This window comes from Podarcis erhardii (assembly GCF_964252035.2).
Source record: "Podarcis erhardii genome assembly, chromosome: 4".
Classification (NCBI taxonomy): domain Eukaryota; kingdom Metazoa; phylum Chordata; class Lepidosauria; order Squamata; family Lacertidae; genus Podarcis; species Podarcis erhardii.
The window spans coordinates 35475404-35500904 of record NC_138508.1 but is presented as its reverse complement, the minus strand read 5'-3'; the positions used below and the strand labels follow the sequence as shown (position 1 = coordinate 35500904).

The window sequence follows — 25501 nt, the reverse complement described above, 5'->3', positions numbered from 1 at the left end:
CCTGGAGAGCGAGAGGAGTCGGTGCGCACCGACCCCTCTCGCTCTCCAGGCTTCGCGGACCTCTCAGCAAGCAGCGGGAGCCAGCGCTGGGCTCCCACGGCTTGCAGAGAGCTGCCTGTTTGGGGGCTGGGGTCGGGGGAAGCTCGGGCCTCTCCCGCCCCAGCCCCGCACCTGGGGGAAAAAATAATTCCCCCCCCAAAAAAACTAGGTGCGCCTTATGGGACGGTGCGTCCTATAGGGCGAAAGATACGGTAAGCATTAAGCTCTTTTAATTAGGTGTGCACAATAGATGAGATAGACTTCTGGTTTTCCTTATTCACGGGGAACAAAAAGTAGGGTTTTTTATTTTTACAAAGTACTTTGATATAGTACTCAACATCTATATAGTACTTTTGGGTGTTCAAAGCACTTCACGTCCTTATTTTCAGCAACCCATAAAACAACCCTGCAAAGTGGGGCAGTATCTATTTTGCCCATCCTACAGCATCCAGATCTTAACATGTTCCACCTAACAGAATGGAGGTTGAGAGTGAGTGGTCCAGTGAGTTTTAATATGCAGATATGATTTGCATGGCAAGTTTGCCTGGCCTTGTGCACTTGAAAGAAAGAATGCTGGGCGAAGACAAATGTCCTGTCCATTCTATGGGATGTGTTAGACAAAGTGCTCAGCATGAGCATGCTGGAAAGAGTATCTGCCATCCTCAGTGGTAGTCTGAACTGCAAAAGTCACTCACAGCTCAACTGCATGCTCATCAGTCCTCCCATGATGCACCATTTCCCCCTTAAACTTACCTGGATGATGAAGGCACTGATGGGTCTATGGAGCCTATGTGTACAATTCTCTTGAAAGACCTAACCCTTAAGGCAACATTTTAGCTGCCATCACATCTGGTGACCCCATTTAATGTTTGCCGTTGTATCAGCGTTCTGCACCTATGCATTCAGTAGAAATATTTTTGTGTGAGTTTGAGGTTTTTAAAAGCCATGGAGTAGAGCCAGATAAGCCAGTGGAGAGTTGCTTTTTATTTGAGTGGTGGTAAAAGTGCTCAGAGAAATTGTTGTCTTGTGCTCAGTACTTCTTGATAGATATTTCAGGCCTACAGATTTTGGTATTTGGCAAAAAGCATGGTCATGGTGGGTCTCTTACCACTTACTTACAAAACTCATGAAATACGCTTAGCTGTGGCCTTGGTCAAAGCTTTTTCCAGCAGTGTTGAAAGTAGAGACTAATGGTCTGTGGGAAGAATAGGTTACTGATTTCATTTATGTTATTTTGTTTTACTGATTCAGTCTTTAATTGTCTTGTGCTTGGGGGTGGGGAGAACACAAAACCCTAAGTACAAATTGAGGTATAAGTCTTCACTGAAGTTGGTATGAATTCAGAGTTAAGTTTGAAATTATGCTTCCTGGAGTACATAGACAAATCACTGAATTTATTATAGGTGAAGGTATTTAAATTGCAACATTAAGTTCATGAAAATTTTTGATTGCATGAAAATTGATGTGAAGGCTCTAATGATTCGTTCTTGTGGTTGTGGTCTCTTTCTTAGTCTCCATATTGAAGAGAGGATTGCTCTACATTCTTACTAGGGAACAGGAAAATTGAATTATTGGTGCATGTCGAATGCTCTTCCAGCCTTTGGCTTTTTCATTCTTTGATTTATTTGTACTTTTAAAAGATGTATTGTTTCTGTGCCGTTATTTTAACCTTTCATTATGCACTAGGATCTTTGTGAAAATCTTTGAATCATGTGGATTTTGACAAGAGTATGCTTTCCCAACATCTGTTGAAAGTTATGCTATGAAGTGGTAGACTTTTCTTCAAATGCTAGCATGAAGTCATTAGTCTGTGTGCATCACTTCCTTGAGCCTATCTTTATGCTGTAGTGGTTAAAGTATTTGGGCTCTCCCACTGGGGTGTTATATAGAACTAAACTTGTGCTTGTGGAGGGTCTTGCTCACTCACCTACAAAACACAAGATACCCATGAAAAAGGTCAAATGTACAGAGATCTGGCATCCATTTCACAACTTGGAAGACATAGTCTTCGGCATATGTAATACATACAACTTGCCAGAAAGCAAAAAGGAAATGATTGCATTTGAGTACAATGCATTCTTCAACAATAGCTCAATGTGTATGAAATTGGAGTCTGCTGGACATATATGTCAACTAAATAAGTCAACAGTGTTTACGTGCCGTTAGCATTCTATAAAGCCAAGTTAATGTTATATGTAAATATCCTTGGGAATCTTAATTTCTTAAAAATGTAAATAGAGGTGGTATGAAGTACTCTGAGTCTGCAAACTATCGAAAGAAATGCTATATGATACAATATGTGGTTTCTATAGCATTCCATATGAATGCTAACGGTCTTGATCTTGCATTGAACATAGAATTAATTTAAGTTTATTTCATTTCAGCATCCTAGGAGAGAATGGATCTTTTAAGTAGTTTGAAATCAAGAAGGTTCAGTATATAACAGTTTGCATTCAGAATGATTTTCGCTTTATTCAAAAAGCTATGTTGGGAATTTCCATTTACACAGCAGGGCTTACCTTCCTACCACACTCTGAAGGCACTTCCAGATAGTGAGGGAGCGGGTTGTAAGGTACATTTTCCCCACCTGCCAAAGATGATGGTGTGTGTGTGTGTGTGTGTGTGTGTGTGTGTGTGTGTGTGTAACTGTCCCAAGGAGCAGTTGCATATGTACTCGAGTTTCTTTGGATTAATCAGGAAAAAACTATTCCCTCTGATTACAATCCCATGTGGTTGAGTGCCAGTGAGATGTGATCTAAAACTGGGCTGCTGAGAAAATAGAGGGAGGAGATGTCATTTTGCTTGAGTGAACTCTGCAGTATACAATATAAAACATTTTCAAAAGACCCCAAAGGGAGAAACTCCATCCTCAAATAGCCAAATGAGGTGAACCTCCAATGGCCTCCAGGACCCTAAAAATATTGAGTGTCACTTGGAAAAAACAAATAAAAAACTAGGGGAAGAGTGAGTTGATCCCCTTTCTGCTTATAATACCTTGAAGGATGGTATAGCTGACAGGAACCCTGTACAGGAGATCTCCTATTATGGGGAAAGGATGTGCTGCAACATTTTATTGTCAGCCCCACTTGTTACTGAAAATTCTGAAACAGAGATTTTCTTGGCTGAACAGCAGGGCAGCATAATTTGCTGCGATTACAGGAATTCAGTTTTATGAAACTTTTAAACTTTGCTAATCTACAATGTGCTTTCCTTTTGTTTAGAGGAAGCAAATGTTGAGGAATGACGTCCAAGTGCAGAAACACACAGACATTTGGGAGGTCCTCAAGGAAAATTTCCTCAACCAGGATAGGTTGTGTAGCTCCAAATAAACCAGGATGTGTTGAATTGAGTGTGTACATTAGGGATAGGCAATGTGGTGCCCTCCTGCAGATGTTTTTGGACTACAGATCCCATCATCCCAACATGCTGGCTGGCACTGATGGAAGTTATAGTCCAACACTGTCTGGCTACCCCTCGTCTACTTTTTCAGTTGTGGACAAGGGCATCTTATGACAAATACATGTTTTTGAAAGGACTGGTGTGATTAAGTGCATACACTCTATGAATCATTAATAAAGGCTGGCAATCATTGTGAAAGGAGAAAAAACATTTTGTGAGGCTGTCGGAAACAAATGATATGAAGCTGCCATTGCATTGTGCCGTTGCACAAGTTTTAAGCTGGAAATGTCTGTATCAAATATCTGCCCAACCATGAACTCACTGGTTAACCTTCGCTGCTACTCTTAGATAAAGCCCATCACCTATAAATATGCCCTACTGCAGAGTGTTGCTTTAAAGATGGCTGAGGAAATGTAACTAAAATGCTATGAGCACTTAAAAACTAAGTATTGGAGTTCTTACATATATAGAAGTGGTGCTGATTCTAATTGAAAGTATGTGTGCTGACAATTCTGCAGAGATTTGATGCTGAACATGTATTTCTTTTGGCTTAAGAGGTCATGTTTCCTGCAGATGGGCGATAAAGTTTTCAGCCTTTGCTATCGGACTTAGCTAATTCTGCTAACAAAATAACAGTCAGTAGCTTAAATATTCAACCAGTGTACCATTATAAGAATGTTTGTGTATGTTACAATTGTGTCCCTTTTTACTAAGAAGTCTCCCAATTTTCTAAGCCCTGACCCTGTAACCACTCTCCATGTTTTGCCTTTTGTAGGGAGATCCTAGTGTTACCTTTACAAATGTTATTACCAAATGTAAGTTGCTGTCTCTGTTTCTGAGCCTGTTTAATTTGTAAGTTTCACTGGGATGAACAGCACTTACTCCCAAGTATGTGTGCATATGTATGAGTTGAGAACAAAGTATTACTAGCATTGGCTGATGTTCAGTATTCAAGTGAAGTATGCTGGAATTGATGGATTGCCTTAATTAGTCTGTTTTCTTTCAGTATTTTGATGCAACTGCCACTGAAAATTGACCCCCCACTTGACCTCAAACAGTTAAACAACAACAACAAAAATAAATCAAAAATCCATTAAGCATGATTTTATCATAAATTTGTTTACATCCACTATGCCTTTCTTGTCCTTGACTGTTCTCCTATTCTAATTCTATTGCATATTCACAAAAAGAGTATTGCTGAAAAAAAAAACCTGCAGGGTCATTTTTATACCTAAACATTTCACAGCCAACATTTTCTAAACCAACTGCAAAATGAATGAGTGTTCATTAAGCAATTAGCGTTTCCTTCCTCTAATCCTCCATGAAACCCTCTGAAAGGTTTGCTGGGAGTTACCAAAAATTGTGGTCCGAGTTGTACGGGGCTGCAGTTGGAGATGAAATTATTTCCCCAAAGTGGGTGGAAGAGTCATGTTCTCATGTGGGGTGGGATTTTCCTGCTCTGTTTGGGGTGATTCATTTCCTCCCAACTATAGCACTGTCCCAACTCCTCCCACAAAGATAGTGAGTCTCCTCAACCTCCTGGAAGGACTTTTAGGGAAGTAGTAATTATGCAATCTAAGTAAGCTGAAGCACAACAATGGTGTGTGTGTGGGTGTGTGTGGGTGTGTGTGTGTGTGAGAGAGAGAGAGAGAGAGAGAGAGAGAGAGAGAGAGAGAGAGACAGACATACTCCATATTTTGGAAAATGCTCTGTCTGTTCTCTAGAGGTTTGGGTGCTTTTTGATATATTGTTGCCAAACTTGGTGTGAGGGTTCCTGAGGTGCAGGCAGTAGTCCTTGTCCATGTTTGGACACCGACCGTTATTTTGAACCAAGATGGTAGACACCAACATCAACTTGGTGTGACTAAGCCCATTTTTGGCATAGGTTTGGTTGCCTCTCTTGATGCTGTTGCCAGATTTGGCGCAAGGGTTCTTGAGGTTGGATGGCAGACTTCAACATTGTTTGGACACGAGGTGTTGTTTCGAATCAACAAGGCAGACTGTGCCCACACTTGGGACGAGGATTCCTGAGCTAAGGTTCTGTGTTGACATTTGGATGCCAGGCACCATTTTGAATCAAGATGGTGAACCAAAACGTGACTTGTGTGTGACCGAACCCATTTTTGGGTGTACATTTGACCGCCGCATGAGATATTGTCACTAACCCAGCGCAAGGGCTCCTGAGCTAGGAGTGGCAGTCTTTGTCAGTGTTTGGATGCCTGACATCTTGATTCAAGGTGACAATCCAAAACATGACTTTGGCATAACTTCACCTGTTTTTTGGCACTGGTTTAGTCATCTGTCAATATATTGTCACCAAACTCAGTACAAGCGTTCCTGAGGTGGTGGTTTTTTTTGTTTTTTTGTTTTTGTTTTTTTGAGGTTTGGATGGCAGGTACGATTTTGAATCAATATGGTGGACCAATATTTGACTTCGGTGTGATTTCACCCAAATTTTTGTGTGACAGGCCCAAACTCACAAAGTACAGAATCCATTTTAAAATCACAACAGTTTCTGCTTTCTAAAAATTCCCAGGCACTCCCTGCTTCCCTGCTGTGTGTGTGTGTGTGTGTGTGTGTGTGTGTTTGTAACATCAGCTTGTGTACTATCATAATAAAGGAGCCGTGCCTTAACTTGTGTGAGTGCTTTCTCACTCTGGTAGGCAATTGCTAAGAGATCCTGATGGCGACATCACTTGGCAAATGTTTTGGATATTATTCAAGATGTGACATCATGCTCCTTTAGGGTTTTCCACATAAAATGAGCACTCCAAAGAAAACACAAAAATTGAGGCTTAATCTAAAATCTATTATTGCATTCTCTAAGGTCTCATTAGCCACCTCCGTTTTTCCTTTCCAGACAGATATTGGTTACCAATAATAATTGTAAACTGTTTCCAACTATTAAAACAACAACAAATTTTAATTAGATAATCCACTACTTCTAAAAGCTTGTATATTTGCTGTCTTTCTTTGCAGTTTTGTACTGATTTGTTTGCAGATGATGCAGCATTCTGTTACATTTAATCAAAACCATTCCCCCCTGCCCCATTCCTAGCCTTTACATTTGATGATTTTTCTGCTGCTCTGTCTTTTCTGTGTAGTGATTTGGAGATCTGTACTTGTATTTGGAAAAGTGCGCTCAAAAACCCAGCTTTGAATTTTGACTCTTCCAGTATCAGGATCGCATAAACTTGTGCATGGGCAGAGTGCCTACTATCTTTTTTTTAAAAAAAGCTCCCTCTTTTATTTATGCCTCATGCCCATGCCCAGTTGTATTTATTTATAATTTTGTATTAATTTAGAACAAGATCAGCAACAAAGTATTTTTGAATTTTATTCCGTAAATATTTGAGTACTTTGAGAGAGAGCCTGTGAGCTTTCTACAGCAGACGTTGAAGGAAAAAGGTGTAGCAGGAAGGGTGAATGTTGCAAGTGGTGCCAGGATACATGAAACATGAGGTTATGCCGGCAAAGAGAGGAAGTATTATCTTGTATGCATCATATGAGGTTAGAATGGGCTTGACGTTCTCACACCCAGACATTTCCATCTGGAAGCTGTTCTGAGCAATGGGATACAGAGACCATGTTCTCATACTTTTGAGAATCAAATGTAGCTGTCCGGGGAATAGGAAATGTGACCGTAATATTTTCCTCTTCTCTTTGGGGGATTTTTCTTCTTCTTTTTTTTACAATTAATTACTGTTTTGAAATATAGGCAATTTTATAAAATGACAAAAAAGCCATTTTTGTCTCTTCTCATGTGAGTTGGTGAGGAACCATTGTATCTGAATCCATAAAGAGATTTCCTCAGTATATTTGGTTAGCTTCGTATCCTGCTGCATATTTTAGGCTGCCTTCATTTTCCTTATTGCTTATGTTCTACAGATGAATTTTGCTGCAGTCCTCAAAGCACTGTCTGCTGCTCTGAGCATGCATTGTAAATAATAATAATAATGCAGCAATACAGTACAGTGGTACCTTGGGTTACATACGCTTCAGGTTACATACGCTTCAGGTTACAGACTCCGCTAATCCAGAAATAGTACCTTAGGTTAAGAACTTTGCTTCAGGATGAGAACAGAAATTGTGCTCCAGCAGTGCGGCGGCAGCAGGAGGCCCCAATAGCTAAAGTGGTGCTTCAGGTTAAGAACAGTTTCAGGTTAAGAACGGACCTCTGGAACGAATTAAGTACTTAATCCGAGGTACCGCTGTATATGGTTGGACTGAATCCACAACATGGTTCCTGCCACAAAATCCTGTTGCAGAGACAGCTGAGCTGGCCCCTGCACCGTGCTATATAACACAGGTCTAGGTGGACCTTCACTTTGATCTTGTAGGGCTCATATAATGTTTTTATGACCCAGGCTGATGCATGACTGCAACAGTCCACAAGACCGTCTTTTACTGTCTACGCAGTCTTTGGAATATTTTTGGTCTGGTTTTCACCCTAGATGCTTCCACTGGCCTCAAAAGAAGGATGCAGTCCTCTATGTATATCATAGATATACTGGTTCCAAATACGTTGCAGTTGATACTGTGTTCTAACTTATCCGTTTGGGGTCGTGTTGTGTATTACTGTAAATATATGAGTTACTAGGCTTACTAGAATTTGATTCTGAACATATTTAAACTCTTGTACAGTCCTTCTCACTAAGAAACGTTGTTGCTGGATTGACATGGGAGGCCATTTCTATGTCATTAAATTCCCTTTCTACTTCTGTAACATCTGTAGGGCAAAAAGCCTCATTGTTGAAGTAAGTGATGTGTTCTCTTCCTATAACAGCTGCATGGGTGGGACCTATATCATTCAAATGACCCACAAGACAATGATTCCATGGATGTAACTGGAGAGGCAAAACTTACCAACAACATAAAGGTGATTCCCACATCACTAGCATCATGTGTGAATTGGACTTGAAATATAAGTTTTTGTGACTGGCAGGAGACCTTAAAGACTTGTTCGGGTTATATCAACATTTACTACAAATTTATCTCTCTGCCTTTGCACTACCAAAAGAAGAAGAAGAAGATAATTCTCAAGAAAAATCAGAAGAGGCCTTTTCCACAAAGAGGAAGGAAATATGGGAGATGGGGAAGTACAAGGGGGGGGGGGGAGATACATTTCTAGGATGATATTAAAAGGCTAGCAGGCTCTATTAACTTTACCGCATTATGTCACGAAAGGTCATGCAGTACATACCCCATAACATGTTCTTGATGTGTTCAAATGTTGGATACAAATCAGGAGTATATTTTTTAAAGGTACTTACAAAGTACTAAGATTTTGAAGTCTACTTGGTAGCTTTAAATATGTCCTACCTTTCTTGTTCTTGTTCCAGTAAATTGGTAAACTCATCGCTTTTCTCCATGTACTCTGCATGTTTCCTCTTTTCCTCCTCCAGATCGTACAGGGTTTGCCTGTGAGATTTTTCTACCATTAAGAGCTGTTCCAGCATCCGCCTGTGAGTTTCTTTATGCTTCTCAGCAACTTTGTCAAGCTGAAAAGAATAACACAGTACTGTGATTTCCTTCATTTCTGTAGGGTTTTTTTTGGGGGGGGGGGAGAACAGTCATTTTAATTATTGATTTTGCCAGGAAGTAACATTAGTAATATCTATGGGGGGATTAAATTGGTACAGGCCTTATCCTAAAGAATGTATTACTCAGCTTCCATTGTGTTAATTTAGGGATTCTTAAAGGGCAGGAAGATGTGATGAAGAGCACAGGCCTTCAGGTTTCTGTCTGGTTCTGATAAATCCCCCTACCAGCGATGTACTCAAGTCAGGATTATGACCTTCCTCTATTCCCTCATTTGAGAACCCAGTGAGACTCCCTGTAGGTTGTGCCACCTTACTTTTTAGTTCTTGATCTTACTGATGACACCTGATATTGGTTAGGCGCATTTGTACTTTCTGATTTGGTTCCCAGTGTGCTTCTGTACGAACATGATTTATTCAAATGTTTTGTCTTATTTGGAAACTTCCCTTCCCCTTTTGGCTCGGTGCTTAATTGATGGAGTGCTCTTTGTCTAGCTGTGATGCATATTAACTTTTTGTTCAGTCGAGGAAGGCAAGAGGCCCGGTTCCATGTAATTATTAGTTTCAGCTTCCCTATGAAGTGATGAAAGTTCTTTGCTGCTGCTGCTGCTGCTGCTGCTGCTGTTATACTAATGAACTGAACAAGAGCCTAATGAAGGGAAATATAAAAACAGAACAGATTTCTCTTATTCTTTAGTATTTTGCCAGAGCTGGAAGCCCTTTGACCAAGATAGTCTAGACTTCATAGCTTTGTCAGAAGGTCTGTCTCGGTGGGATTTTTCTGATCTGCAACAGATATTTTGTTGGTTTTTTTCCTCTCTACATACAAAACTACCTTTCTGATAAATTTGTCTGCAATCAGTCATAAATTTGTGAGGCCAGAGTGAATTCTTTAAAAAAAAATCAGGCCAAAGTAGTTGATTATTTTTTATTTATGTTGGCATTTGTACAGCTCTTCAGTGACGCATGTAATTCATGGCCTTGCATGGTAGTTAAGGGCTACAGCGCAAGCACAGTACTGTTTTAAACTTGCTATTGGTGGTTCAGTGCCAGAGAGTTAAAGATAGTTCAAGAGTAGCTGTTTCCCAGGAGAAAGAAGGCAAGGAGAGGATGGTTTTCATAAAACCTAGCTAAATCAATCTTACTTTAGTTGCATGTAACTTGTTGCATGCAACTAGTGACCCCAGGAGGGGATATTTGCACCAGAAGCTCAGTTTATATCAGTTATATTAGGATTCAGATGAGAGTCATGATATCAAGGAAGATGTATATCTACAGTCGTGGGTTCAGCAGTCTGCTTAAGTGCACAGATCTCCCCTGCTACTTTAAGATGAATGTATAATTTTGAAAGTGCTGTGTTACACATGTTAACTTAAGTTATTCTCATTGTCCAGGTAAATGACGATTAATCTGCTATAACTACTCTAAGCTTGTCATGCATAAGGAATAATATAGCAATATGGAAATAAGAACCTAAATGTATTTTAACCATATCATTCTCCATCTAAGTAAATGTGTTTCTTACTTACTGTATTTAAATATGGCCCTGTTAGTTCTCATACCACTCCCAGAACATGAGCCCGAATCTTGGGGGTTGATACCATGAACATAGGCAAATATTTAAACCACCCATTAAGAGTGCTTTTGTCTTGTCTGTATTGAGCTTCAGTTTATTGGCCCTCATCCAGTCCATTGCCATTTCCAGGCTCTGATTTATTACTCCCACTGCCTCACCTGTGCTAGATGAAAAGGAACGCAGGGTGTCATCTGCATACTGATGACACCACACCCAAATCTCAAAATGACCTCACTCCAGTTGCATGTATATGATTAAAAGGGAGGGGGGATAAAATAGAACCCTGCAGAGACTCTGAGGCATAAATGTCAAGCAGCAGAGCAAAAATACTCAAGCACCATCTTCTGGAATCAGCACCAAGACATGAGTGGAGCCACTAAGAAGCAATACCCCCAACACTGAACTTGCACAGCCTCTCCAAAAGGGTTGTATAGTCAAGACTATCAAAAGCTATTGAGAGGTCCAAAAGAACAAAGTTGCACTTTCCCATCTCTCTCCCAGCAAATGTCATCTTTCTGTGTGTCCAATCTGGTTTCTATGCCAAATCCTGCTTTGAAGTCTGACTGAAATGGATTTAGATAATTAGTTTCATGCAAAATGTGCTTGGAGTTGGCTGGCAATCACCTACTTGATCACCTTTCCCAAGGGAATGTTAGTAATGAGCTGACAATTGTTCAGGTCTTCTGGGTCCCCTGCAGTTTTCTTTAGTAATGGTCATACCTTTTAATGTGGCTGGGAGCACCTATTCTCTCAAAGAGGCATTTGCCATCTTCTGTACTCAGACCCACTAGCTGTAATAAGTGAAGCATGGCAAGGGTTGAACATTCAGGCAGTTAGCCAAGTGCCATGCCCATATTCTGGGTCCTTAATGACTGAAATCCAACAAAATGGAGCCAGATAGTGTTCTGGACATAATTTTTATCTGATCGGCATAAACTGCGGTATCCAAATTGTGGTGGATACAAACAATTTTATCTTCAAATGCTTGCTACCGAGGGATCCTTCACATCTCCTGTCGGACAAAATCGTAGGAGCCCCTAAACCACACAAAAGCTCCACAGGGTTGGCACTGTGAAGAGCAGTGGTGGTAGGGTAATTGCTTACTTGTCACCAGAACTGCCACACAGTGGGCTCAGTAGTGACAAAACAATTCACTATTGGTAAGATGCTGAGGTTTCCCACAGAAATGAAGCTCCCCCTGCCTCCCTCTGGCAACATAACTTGACTGTATGTCCTTTAGTCTCTTAGGACAGTTTCATGTGACATCATATCCTGTGCATATATATGGTAAATGCGGCAGTGGTTGGTAGGTCAACACCCACCAGTTGTGGCTTGAGTGAATTGGTCTTTATGAAACGATAGCTTGAGTTGTTGTTGCCAAAGAGAAATGAGCTAAACTGGCAACAAGTGAGATGAAGTTCTTAATGATTTCAAAACCAGGTTGTCTGCCTCTCTTAATACTTCATTATAGGAGTGAAGAAAGCTGCACATATTTGTCCTCTTGGAAATGCATATACTTGTCCCAAGTATAGAACTGGAACCAAGACACACATAGGATAAGCTTGGCAATTCTCAACTGGCAAAGCTGTCACATTGTTGGCAGCATCTTAGGGACTGCTCCTGAGAAACCAGCAATTAGAATAGCAGGGACTGTGAGAGCCAGGCAATGAGGTACATTGACAGAATTAGTGTGGGGAAGTCACATAGTAATTTGCTTCTTCCTGGCACTCCAGCTGTAACTGGTGCTGGTGGCCCTTTCTCTCTCTTTTATTTATTTCATAAATATGTAACATTAGAAACAAATGAATGTACACTTTATCTTTTCCAAATTCTATTTAAAGTTACAGTGTTCTGCAAAATGTTCTGCATGGTGTTTATCAGTTTCTTCCGTTTCCAGGACTCCAGTCAGCGTGAGGGATCTGTAGCATTTTTTACTATTTTCAGAATGTTTTTCTTTGCCTTTGATATTGCCAAGGAAAGTGGCGCTAGAAACTCATTTGCTGCCATGTAACGTTAGGAAGAAAACATTTGTATAATGTATGCAAGCTAGAAGTCCAAATTATGTTTTGGAAATTTGTGGGGAGGCAAGACTGTTCCTTCCTTGGATCATTTCCTTTTGTGCTCAGAGCTTCTATGACCTAATACCCTACAGTGTTTTGAAAAGGCATTGACCTCTGCACCTGAACTTCAAGAGATTTGGATCATAACTAGAGGGTTAAGGCTTCAAGATCTGGAAACGCATTTTAACCTTTTTGTGTGACATTGGTTGTGTATGTGAAATGAACTTTATCGTATGTTTCTTTCTGAAGTCTGGAAAGTGCCCTGTGGAAGAATTCTATTCATGATGTCGTTTATAGTGAGCTGTAATGAGCTGTATACCAGAAGCATGTGTGTTTGAGTGAAGAGGAAAGCATTTAGGAATGCAGATAGATATTGGCTCACATTTTATTACTTTTCATCATTTTCATCATTCATAGTTCTTTAGCAAGCTCCAAATGTAGAGTATCTCTCAATGCTGGATGTTGAAACATCTTTCTAGGGAACTCTACAGTCTAGAGATGCAGTGGTACCTTGGTTCTCAAACTTAATTTACTCTGGGAGTCCGTTTGACTCCCAAAACCATTTGAAAACCAAGGTGCAACTTCCAATTGGCTGCAGGAGCTTCCTGCACTCAATCAGAAGCTGCGTTGGACGTTCAGCTTCTGAAAAAATGTTCACAAACCAGAACACTTACTTCCAGGTTTGCAGCTTTTGACAACTTCGGTATGCCATTTGAGAACCAAGGTATCACTGTACTAAGCCTGCTTGTTAATATTATTGCTCATCCCAAGAAGTCAGAGGGCTCAGGATGGTTGGTTTAATTCACCTCCTGATTCATCCCTGGAATCAGCAGGCAAATGATTCAATAAGTTACTGTCCCAAAATAAGTAGTTTGTGTAGACAGAACAGGAGTGGTACTGGTGATGGTGATGCACAGAAACATTCTACAATGGATATCAGTGGGCTGACCAACCTACCAACTTCCTTCCCCTGGAAGCATATCCAATCCAAACAAAACACTAAGAAGAAAAGGTATGTTACATCAAGGGTGAGAGGAAGAGAAACAAAAGAGGAAGGGTTTTGGTTAAAATGGGTAAAGCAGGTCTTAAAATGAGGGGAGCAGGTCTTCAGAAGTGTGGCATAATATACGGACGATTCCTTAGCCCATGATTCACCAGTGTGGTGCCTTCAAGCACACATGTGCCCACAGAAGCCTTGCATGGTGCCCACAGTTTCATCCCCTGCTGAAATTAGGCTTGAAAGAAGCCTGTATTAGCAAGTGGAGGCCTTTACCTCCCAAGCTTGGGCGGGGGGGGGGGCGGATTTCAGGGAGGTTATAGCTGGGCTGGGAAGAGTTGCAGTGCATGTGTTCACAAGGGTTCTTCTGGTTTACAAACAGTTCCCAAAGTTCAGTGATAAGAGTCCACAGTTGTTGGTTTAGGAATCTAACTGCGGGCTTCGGGATTCGTTGACTACTTAGACTTTTTACCATTTGACAGTTAGGTTTGTCTTCATCTCGCTTGGAAGTTAAAGGATGCTTTCAAAGTAGAAGTGTGTGTCAGTTTCGTAGTGGAGATTTAAAGGCTGGCATCTTTAAGCTCTGAGCTCACTGTTTGTAGAATTCAACAAAACAATATTTTGCTTTGCTGGCACTTGCCCTTCACTAGTTAAATCAATGAGACTCGTTCCTTTGATTCACTGGGTTGGAGGGCTAATCCTGCTTTAAAACATGCATCATACATACCTCTCCCATGGGCTTTTCATAGATATCCTCCTGCCATAGTGTAGCCTTGGCTTGTATAGCATCTCGCTGAAGTGCTTCAAGGACTTTTTTTGGAGTAACAAAGCCATATTGCGCTTCAAGTAAAGCCAGGTTAATTTTTTCAGCCTTTAAAACTCCTATGACTTCATCCTGCGCCTGAGAAAACACAGTTACTCCAGTGAGATGAATTCTGGATATCAGCTGCTTGCAACAATGGTCTTGAATTAATTCCTGCATTTTTTATTTTATTTTTTAAGGTCAGCTTTTCATGCAAGTCGCCTTTACTGCTGCCAGTCCTTTGTCAATTCAGCTGGCACGTGAGTGATTGGAAAAGGAAAACTTTGCCTCTTTAAACAGGAGCCGGAAACCTGTTGCCCTCCAGGTGTCACTGGACACTCAACTCTCACCATCTCTGACCATTTGCAATGCCAAAGGCCACCGGTTTCCCATCCTTGTTATAAGACAACAGTAGTAATTAAAAAAAAAATGTTTCATCCCTCCCCCCCCCCCCTTCACCTTTGCCTACCACATTCTTTGTTCTCTTACCTCTGGCTTCTGTTGCCACCCCCTTATCCCAATCAGTCACTTTCCATTTTAGTCAATGCCTGTATCTTCCATATGTTGGCAGTGTGTAAGGAAATATGGCCGTAAAAAAAAGGACTGTCAATCAGCAGTAGGAAATGTGGTGTCTCCCAGATGTTGCTGGAAACAACTCCCATCTCCCCTGTCCTTTGACCATGCTGGTGGAGACTGATGAGAGTTGTAGCTCAATACGTATGGAGGGTACCACATTGGCTATCATTGGTGGAGATAAGAGGCCCCAACATGCACATCTTAGGGTGGGATGGCCAAACAGATAACGTAATGCTTTATAGTCAAACGCGTGCTTTTTCTTACTGGTCAAGTTTTGTAAGGAAAAGAACGACTTGAAGGTATTGGCAGCTGTTTTCGGAGTTTCGTGTCACTCATTCCTCCTGGGGGAAGCCAAGGAGCAAGGGTACAAAGTCACCCTTTGTTGTTTTAAGTCAAACCAGAAAACCGTCTGCTACTATTGTTACATATACGTGGTTGTGTACTGAAGCCAGCGAGGTACACATTGCAGAGGATGTGACCTTCCGCAGCGTGCATTCCAATAGCATGCAATAATGGCAGCTCTTTAAAACAAGATTAATTGGCCTAGAAGTTGGCAGGGTGACCCGTGTATGTTTGTCATTACCTATACAATACAATACTCCATACACGTGGCCAAGATTTTTTCAAAAATAATTAATGGTATTAAGGATGTTGGATTTCAGGTGTCATGGCTTAGATCCCTCAAAGCCCTTAGAAGAAGCAGGCGCTTTAAATTGGCTGATGTAAGATGCTAATAATAATAAAAGGCCTTTTACAGTCATGGCTGGTGGAGACTCTGCTTCTGTATCTTTAGCTGCTTTGACAACACGCAAGCGGAGAGATGGAGTTTATCATTTATTTTGAAAAGAGATAATGAATAGCCCAGGTGAAGCCAAGCTTTTGAAATCCCCTTTGGCTGTAATGAAATAAATGACACATAAAAGTGCTTCACTTGAGCTGGACTGCACTCTTAAAGTGGAAGGAGCCATAGCTCAGTGGTAGAGTGCCATATGGAAAATCCTAAATTTTAATCCCAGTATTTCCAGAGTAAAAACACAAAAACCCAGGAATCAGGTAATGGAGACCTTGAAATCAATCAGAGTAGACAATACATGCTGCCAGTCAGAGTGTACAATACTGGCTGGATGAACAAATAGCATGACGTGGTATAAATCTGCTTCCCATGTTCCTGTGAAGTTGGTTGTATAAGTACCTGTATTTCTGAAAAATGTGTTTGATTGCCTTCCCCCCTTTCCATCTTGACAGGTAGCATTTCACACGGTTCTTTCTTTTAGACTGCAGCCCTATAAACACTTACGTGGGAGCAATTCCTATTGAAGTCGGTGAGACTTAATTATGAGTAGATATGCAGAGGATTGCTCTGTAAATCCCTATAATACATTAACACCGACTTCTTTAAAAAAACACAGTCTGATGTCTTATTTGTCACATGTAAATTAATATATTCATGTTGTTTTTACATCAGTGATAGCAACAGAGCTCTCAAAATGGGAAGCAAGAGCTGTGTATTTATAATAAAACGAAAAAATATACTGACTTGTAATTCTCCCTCAAGCACGCTCAGAAGAAATAAAAGATCGTCGCGAGAAAGATCTTCTCCCTTTTTGGAATAGTTTCTTTGTTTCTTGTCTGAATCAGGGCTTCTCAGGATAGTGTCTGTTGTTGCTGCAAAGTCCTTTTCTGTTTTTCTCCTCTTCATTTTTACCTTCCCGGTGCCAGGGGTGTCTTCTGTATAAGTGTCACTTGGCATTTTTTGAGAATGTTTTGACTTGGAAGAATGTTCCGTGCTGTTACTTCTGGAACGCATTCCCAAATACCTGGTGAAGGAAGATCAAAAACCAATGGTAAAAACCTAAAGTATCACAAAATATAATAGCCTTGTGGATAACGGAATTGTCTTTTGGTCTGGTACATTCTAGGCAAGGTCTCTTAACCAAGACACATTTTCAGTCAGGCAAGTAAACAGACCATGAGCTTTATCCAGGATACCTTGTAAAAATAGATGGGATGGTAAGATGGAACTCTCACATTTTCTGTGGCTGCTTTTGCAGCCAGTCTTGTTAAATAAAACTGCATCCGAACTGTGAAGATGAGAATTCAATTCGATCTTGAATCTTATCAAAGATTCTAGCAATTTACTTGTATTATGAAGTTGTTATGTTATTACAAAATAAAGTAGTGAAGTACTACATCTGTTTGCATATAGACTGCTTCCAGATGACCTGCGTATTGAGGGTACATCCTTATTTGTGTGCAAAAAGTTTGCCAAAAGTCTAGGGAACGTTGGTTGCTTATTTGCACATCCAGCCAGATTTGTGGGGAGGTTATACACAGTGCTATTTTTCCAGAAAAAGAGGTGCCAGAACTCACCATGAAACACCTCCTTCGTTCTCTTAGAATGGCAATGGCGCCCAACTAAGAGGTGCCGGAAACTGAGTTCCAGCGAGTTCCGACTAAAAAAAAAAAAAAAAAGCCCTGGTTATACATTGTTTCAAGAATTTTTTATTCTATATTTCCCATCATTTTTAAACCATAAAAGTGTGTGTGTGTTTGAGTGTTTGAAATGAGTTTGTTGTACAAGAACACTAAATCCATTTGGATTGAATCCAAACCACAAAATATCAATAACTTAGAAGCGCTCATCTGAAGAACAGAGAATTTTATGCCCAGTGCATGTGATGTGCATGCCCCCTCAGTACAGTCGGAATTGTCTGTTGAGTTGCCATGTAGATCTGTTTGTGGGATTGTGCCTGGGCAGCTGAAGAAATATCCTTGGGATGGACCTGAGGATCTACCTGCAATGCTGGTGTTACATTACAGGAACGTAACCTAGGAAGCTGCTTTCTACCAAGCCAGACCATCTAGCTCCAACACCAGCTCTCTGGTGTTTCAGAAGCCATTTTCCCTAGCCCTACCTAGAAACGGCAGAGATTGAATGTGACGGCAGCAAGAACATTGTATTAGACCTTAAATTGGAGTGGAGCAACATGCTCATTCACCAAGTATATAGCAACTTCTTTTAAAAGAATTGTGAGAAGAAAAGCATTTTTTAAAAAACTGGGTGAAGTGGGAACTGGTAGTATATTTTGGAAGGTGTGTGATGAAGAAGACATAAGAAATATTTTGGAAGGTGTGTGATGAAGAAGACATAAGAAAATTGAAAGCAAGTGATGAGATGAATCAACTTAAAACCAGTGAGTGGGGAAAGAGGCAACTTTTCTCTCTCATATCTGGAGTTCTACATTAGCCTGCTCTTATCTCAGAATATTCCCAGCAATATTCACTTATGGACTGTTTTAGACAGCTAATGAGCATTGCAGCTATTGCTTAGTACCCTAACCAGAAAACATGGATGGAACATGGATTTGGAAAAAGTGTTTTCCTACACACACACACACACACAGCTGGATAAAGTGGTTAGAAGGAACCTGAATTAAATACCATGCTGTTATGTTATTCCATCACAGTGGCAGGTGGTTTGTAATACAGAGGTGTCCCTAATATAACTGTCTGACATGCCAGATGAATAGTTACACACATAATATATTATATTGCAGAGCGAGTGAATACATTTTCTCTGTGTGTTTAAAAAAATAAATATAGTTGCCCTTTATGAGTTGTATCTGTGAAGCAGCACATGATAAAATCTTCTGGAACTTTACTTATATATTCTGTCAATCTGGCAACAGTTTGTTTTTTACTTCTTCAAAACTGTATACTATTTATTATATTCTGTGAAGTTATAACTTTTAACTTTATAAATATTCCTTAAATATAAGAACTTTCTGTGCCTGTTTGGCAGAAATCAGGTACATTTTTTTCAAAATAACTGCATTTTTCAAAATAAGTTCCCGTGGCATTTATAATTGCTCATTGTTGAATCAATTTGATTAAATTCAGAATATTGATAAATCTATATTTATGTATTTTGTATTTATGTATTTTGTCATATTTTTAAAATATATGTATATATTTTTTTAAAAAGACACTTTTTAAAAAAAGTTTTTATTAGTGATTCTGGAAGATTTAAGGCCCTGAATGGGGGATGCCCCATTCTGTAATGGGTCTTTTAGCATAAGTAATTGATTTATGAATCAACACAATCACTCTTTGAAGCATATATTCCATTTCCCTATGGTATGCAACTTTGATTACTGACTCCTCGCTTCAAAATGTTCTGACTCACAAAGAAATTAAGTCTCCTTTTCAGTACCTAAACTTTAAATGCATCCTGTCATATTGGAAAGTTCATCATCCTTTTCAAAAGAAATTCCCTGGTGCTTCTGCCATGATTCCATGTGTAGATGTGGTTTCTGGTACTTCAGGACTTAATTTGAAAGAATGGTTAATACACATGACTCTGGTTTTTAGGATGCTCTGGGTGTGGTAACTTCACATATGATAGCATTAAATGGACATAGAGATGATAAAGGCCTGTTTTATATCAAGACTTATCCCAGCTTTCGTTGGTCTTCGTGATTCCTCTCATTGCATTGCTTTTCTCTTTGGCATTATTAATGCTTTGAAGACATGAATGAAAGCTGTGGTGGACATGTTGAAACTCCTCCAAAGGGATGTTTTATATTACACCGAACTTGGATGACTAATGCATCAGGCAGCTGGTTTTGTGGCCTGTTTTGGTTTAGCAGAGGGTGTAAAGTGGTAAGAAACACTGGTGCTTCTATGAAGCAAATAATTGATTCTTTAGAACCTTGGCATTTTATTTTCCTTTTTTTTTCTTTTTAGTAGAGCTCTATTTCTTGGGATTCCTTTGTAGTTCAATATTTTTGATTATTTAGGGGAAGTGCCTTTCAAAACATGCTTCGCATGTTTCTGATTTTATCCTAGCTGCTGACTTAAGTAGTTTGCACCAGGGCTTGATGGAAAAAATTCATCACCTCCTTAGCTAATTAGATCTAGATTGGATTAACACAACTGTTCCTTCCAGGTGACTCTTTGCAACCTTCGTGCATAGTTTGATGAACTGTAGTGTAGTCTGAACTTGGAGATATTTCTTTCCTGAAGCTGGTTGAGTTTGGATTGGCCCATGCTCAGAAGGCTTCTTTTCACCCATTTGCAGTGACCTTGTGCATACTCAGCTATCTCCTTTATTCCCTTGCCTGCTCTCCTCAGTTCCAATTTCCATACTCTCTCTCTCTCTCAATGCTACCCTCCTCTCAATCCAGGCTTGGAGCTATCCCCTCCTGAATGCAGCACAGTGTGATAATGGTTGTGGGCTTTGCTGTGTCCGTGCAACAAGGAAAGGTGCTATTTACTATGGGCATTCACCAACTCCTAGAACAATGGTTCTCAACCTTGGGTCCCCAGATGTTTTTGGCCTACAACTCCCATGATCCCTAGCTCACAGGACCAGTGGTCAGGGATTATGGGAGTTGTAGGCCAAAAACATCTGGGGACCCAAGGTTGAGAAAGGCTGTCCTAGAGGCTGAGGTCCCTTCAGACCCCCAAAAAACGTTGATGGGCATTGCCATTCAAAGGTGTGTGCGTGCCATGTCATGTGATCAATTATGCAGGGTGGGGCATACCTGCCCCCCCTATTTTATTCAAGTTGGCATCTCTCCCTGGGGAAAATTACACTTCTCTGGGGACACAAACTGCCTGCCATTACAAGAACTATGTGAGAAGGGTGTGGCATTCATTCATAGAGATCACAGCACATGAGGTAGAGGGAGATTTTTCCTCTTTCCCTTCCCAGTCCAGCTGTATTTATCTCTAGGTGCATTGATCTGCTCCTAGAGATTTATTTCTCTTTTTTAAAAAGAGGAAGCTATGTAGTCTTGCAACTGCAGTGCTTTAAAACATTGGTTTGTACGGTCAATGTGCACTGTGCCTGACTGCAGGTTGTAGTTGCCCATCAAGAAAAGAATCAAATCTATTCTTTGCATTCCCTTCTCCCTACCCACCCACAAACTTTTTCATCTTGGAAGTGCTAGGGGTGTACATGCTGAAGCTTTGTCCTAAGAAGAAATTGTAGAATGGGCAGTAGCATAGTGAAAACAATGTCCTCATTATCGTTCCCAGTTTACTCCTGAAAACTTCTGAAGCAATCTGACAGACAGAGCTTTACTTAAACCTTTTTCTGTCTGGGAATATTCACTTCAACTTAGCCAGTTTTCACACACATAAAAAAAGAAAAGAAGCCACAGCCCTTTGATCTTCCTTTGAGGAAGCTGTTCTCAGGCTACTCAAACGTGCTTAGTAATGTCTGATAAATCGGCATGCTTGATCCTTTCATGAATTCATGTTGGTGGAAGACCCAGGAATTTACAACCATCATCAGCGTTCTCCTGTTAGCTATAGGCATAGAATATTTTTGTGGAGGTAAAAAAAAGAATAAGGAAGTATCCAAAAATTGTTCTTAACTTGAGAATCAATGAAAAGCACAACTTTACATTTAAATATGCCTTTTACATTGGTAAAATCATGCAAGATATAGATCAAGAAAGGGATAAGTTGTCCCAGATGGACGGGGTATAAATATTGTTGTGTTGTTGTTGTTGTTGTTGTTGTTGTTGTTGTTATTTGTCAGTAGTGGTTGATCTTTCAAATGTATAGTTTTGGGAGCTGGCCGTCATTCTTTTTTATATAGAGTCAATAAAGGACCTGAAGAAGGTAATATTTAGTTACCTAGCTAATTTTCTTTGCATACTTATCCATCACATACATGCAAAAAAGAAAAGACATGGTGATGGTGGAAGTTGTGGTCACAAGGCATGGTATTAAAGGCTCATGATGACTCAATACAGTGGTACCTCTGGATACGAACAGGATCTGTTCTGGAGCCCCGTTCGCATCCTGAAGTAAATGCAACCTGCGTCTGCTTGTGTGCGGGTCGCGATTCGCCACTTCCGTGCATGTGCATGATGTCATTTTGAGAATCTGCGCATGCGCGAGCGGCGAAATCCAGAAGTAACACATTCTGTTACTTCTGGGTCGCCGCAGAGCGCAACCCAAAAGCGCTCAACCTGAAGCAACTTTAACCCGAGGTATGACTGTATTCTTGAAGCTAAACTGGTCTGGGTCTGTTTGGTGCTGAGATGGAGGATCACCTGGGAACCCCATTTGTGCTGCTTTGGGTACCATCGTACAAGAAAGGCAGAATATAAATGTAGTAAATAGACAGCCTGACAAGTCCCAGAAATATATTCATTTATTTGTTTCATAAAATTTATATACCACTTGATTATAAAAAACAACAACTTCAAAGTGGTTATGAACTTGCCTATTGCCAACAAATGTCAGACTGTTTAAGTCACTTAAGTCCATGATGAAAAAGACATATTTTGATTCACCAATGATGAATCTTTTGTGTCTGGAAAGGCAGTGTATAAATTAATAAACTGAACTTTAAAAATGGGTTCTTAAATTAATTGCATCTTTTGCAGAAGTCCGAGTGTCTTGAGCTTCCAATTCCCCACAATTAGCATACGGTTTGAAGTGAGATTTGTGGATCTTATTGCAGGTTGCATTGATCACCCACATATTGTGTAAATTATGGGGACTGGAAGCATCAGGCACATGTGCTAATGTAAGCCAAGCAGCTAATGTAACATATGAGCTAGCTCTTTGGTGTAATTGCTTCTGGCCTGCATTCTCTTGAGTCTACTGCTGTGCCTAGTCCTGGTTAGCTTATGCATCTAGGTAGTAACCCTCTGACCTGTAATGTTCAAAGACTCAGTATGCTGTTTCTACCCATGAAAGTATGTTATTTTTCTGGTTTGTCAACATTAAAAGTGCTATCTGTTGGCTTTAACATGCAAGCTGACATCAATGCTAGCAGATTTCGTTCCCATTCTTCACATGCATAAGGGGATGTTTGTCTTTCTAAGTTAGGAATAGAGCTGACGTTGTTCTTTCTTTACTTCTCTTATTTAGCTCATGTAAGTTTTCTAACTATTGCTCACTTTTTCAGACTGCGTTGAAAGTGTTTCTAAAAAATAGGGGTGTAGAACCTGTGGCCCCCCCAAATGTCATTGGACTACAGTTCCCATTATCCCTGACCTTTTGTCATGTTGGCTGTGGATGGGAGTTGTAATCCAGAAACCTGGAAGGCCACTGGTTTGAAAAACAGCATTTATTTTCTTCCTTAACATGGAGTCAGCGGGGTTGTAAGCAAACTAAGTTGAACTTAAATCCCATTGACTTCAATAGGAACCAATTCTGACTCACATACAGCCAAATAACTATGGAAATGGTGTTTCAACAAGGATGCCAACTCAACACACCTTTCAGTCAGTTTGCTTCCTTAATTACAAGGACAGATTTTAGAGTAATCTTATCTCACATGGCTCTGTGGAGTGAAACTGATCAACAGGATTTGCTTGAAGCCTTCTGGTTAACATGCCGCTACTAATAAAATTCAGGTAGTAGGGCAAGAAGGGAAGTGATCAATTTAAGTTGTTTTGGTTGTATAAGCAACCAAGTCTCTCTACTTATTGGCATCCCGGAGATAACTATTGAATAGGTGACAAGTTTTAGAATACATTCCAGAGCAAAGGTCGCATTATTTTGAAAGTCATAACCTTTTAACCTTACACTGGTTTAACATTTAGATGTTTCTATTTTGATGCTCAATAAACCTGCAGATAACTCATCCTGCCTTTTTGGAATAAGATGGGAAATGAATATAAAATATGCACTGAAATATAGCTAAGACCGTTTGACCAAAATTTCAAGAACAGGGGACTCTTTCAAACTACCATGTCTGAAAGAAGGGAAGATTCATTATGCCTATGGAAATGTGAGCTACATAAACATAGAACTTCCATTGTACACTACGATCCGCAGCTGGCCTAATGTTGTGATTAAGAGAGTGAGCTACAAACCCCTCTTCCGTGAACTCCCAAGGCAACCTTAAGCAACCTACTCTCTCTCAGCCTTGGCTCCCAGTCTGCAGTAAGAGGATATTGCATTGCAAACCATCCCGGAATATATGTTTATGAAAGCTGGTATAGAAATTAAACAAATATTTAAATAATATGGGCACTGCTTAGTTTGGGGTTGTGAGACGCATAAGAAGATGGTGTGTTCACAGCTCTTTAGGCTGTGTTCAGAGGGCTATAAATGCCCCCTGCCTTTCATCGATTTGTACCGCCTAGCCTAGGATCCCTACAACACATCCCTTTGAACTTTTGAAAACTCTGACCCTTTTGAAGCTCAAAGAGTTCTGGGGGAGTGTTGATTAGGACCGGAGGAAAAGCGCTTCTACAGATCTTAGTTAGCTGTGCCCTCAAGGACACTCTCAGCTGCAAATAGTTTCCCCTAACAATGTATCCTAGAATAGGGGTAGAAATAGCTTTGTGGGATATGTAACAAGAAGCAGCAGCAGCTGACTGCACTTTCCAAACCCTCCGTAGAGCAGGGCTTCCCAAACTGCCATCCGTTGATGAGCTGCATTCAGGTGATGCATTGCAAGGAAAATCATTTCAGTGGTGTACCAACACCCTCAACAATTTTCACGTCTGTGTGGGGAAAGGTTTGGGAACCATGGGTAGAGTGAGGGAGGTCACTCTCCTCCCTGACTTGCAGTACAATAATTTTGCTATTGTGCTAAATTCTCCAGCTTCTGGGCTAGTGAACAGGAAACTACAAATTTAACCCCAGAAGTGCTGTGCTGGATGGGGGAAGGATTTCCCCACCCTGCTCTTACTCTAAATGGGCTCCAGCTTGTACTTGTTGGCTATTCTACACTTCCAATTGCTTACATGTGAAATTCACGCACAACGAAAACGACAAATTAATGTGTAAGATACCAGCACATGCTGAAGCCAGTTTTTAAAACATTTAGTAATATCCTGGTGCCCCATCTTTTGGTTTTGTCCCTGAATTAATTACATGTTGAGGGGCAACACTTCCTCAGATATAATTCAGATTTGAAAGCTTAACTAAATCCTAGACTATTACTATTGTATAGGGTCCCATAAAAATAGTTTGGGGTCTTAGTCAGAACTATAGTAATAAATGTGGTGTGTGGACTTTGAAAACTATTAGGAACAGAATCCTCGTGAAGTTATATGGGCCACCTGTACAAGACGTAACTCTGCTGAGAGTTAAACCCCTCTGTGGATTTGCAGCAGTCTTGTAAGAAATAGCCTTGTCAAACTTGCAGCTGCCTTTCGAAGCACTTACTCTGGATCCTCCTTTTCCCCCAGCTGGTAGTTACGCAGCGCAAGTATTTTATGATTGGCGTAATGAATGGAAACGGTTGTGATATAAAGAGCTACTTCAGGCTTTAAAAAACAAAACCCAAATCAGAGTTCCTAAAGTGATAGTTGCAATATTTATTTTGTCATTCTGTGGTTTAACTCCCTGTTATCAGGTTGTCTCAGCTATTCAGTTTGGATTTTCGCAAGTACGGCAGCTTCTGCTCTAGGTAAGCTGGAAAAGCCACATGCAGAGGTATACGGTGGTTCCTTCTTCATGGCTGGGACTCGTTTGTTTTACCATTTGTATTTTAATAATTTCCATGAAGGGCCTTCTTCAGGAGCCCCT

General features: G+C 40.4%; 2 protein-coding genes across 3 annotated transcripts in view; one reads left to right on the top strand and one right to left on the bottom strand.

The window, feature by feature from the left end:
* FILIP1L (filamin A interacting protein 1 like) overlaps window positions 1–25501 on the bottom strand; it is a 185635-nt gene that overhangs the window by 51291 nt on the left and 108843 nt on the right. For both annotated transcript variants that reach the window (XM_081859626.1, XM_081859627.1), the window contains exons 2-4: window positions 16527–16806; window positions 14339–14512; window positions 8761–8939 (exon numbers count right to left, since the gene is read on the bottom strand). In XM_081859626.1, coding sequence (XP_081715752.1) covers window positions 8761–8939; window positions 14339–14512; window positions 16527–16806 — 633 coding nt within the window. The remainder of the gene's footprint in view (window positions 1–8760; window positions 8940–14338; window positions 14513–16526; window positions 16807–25501) is intronic.
* CMSS1 (cms1 ribosomal small subunit homolog) overlaps window positions 1–25501 on the top strand; it is a 180966-nt gene that overhangs the window by 56870 nt on the left and 98595 nt on the right. The gene's annotated exons all lie outside the window — the stretch shown is intronic.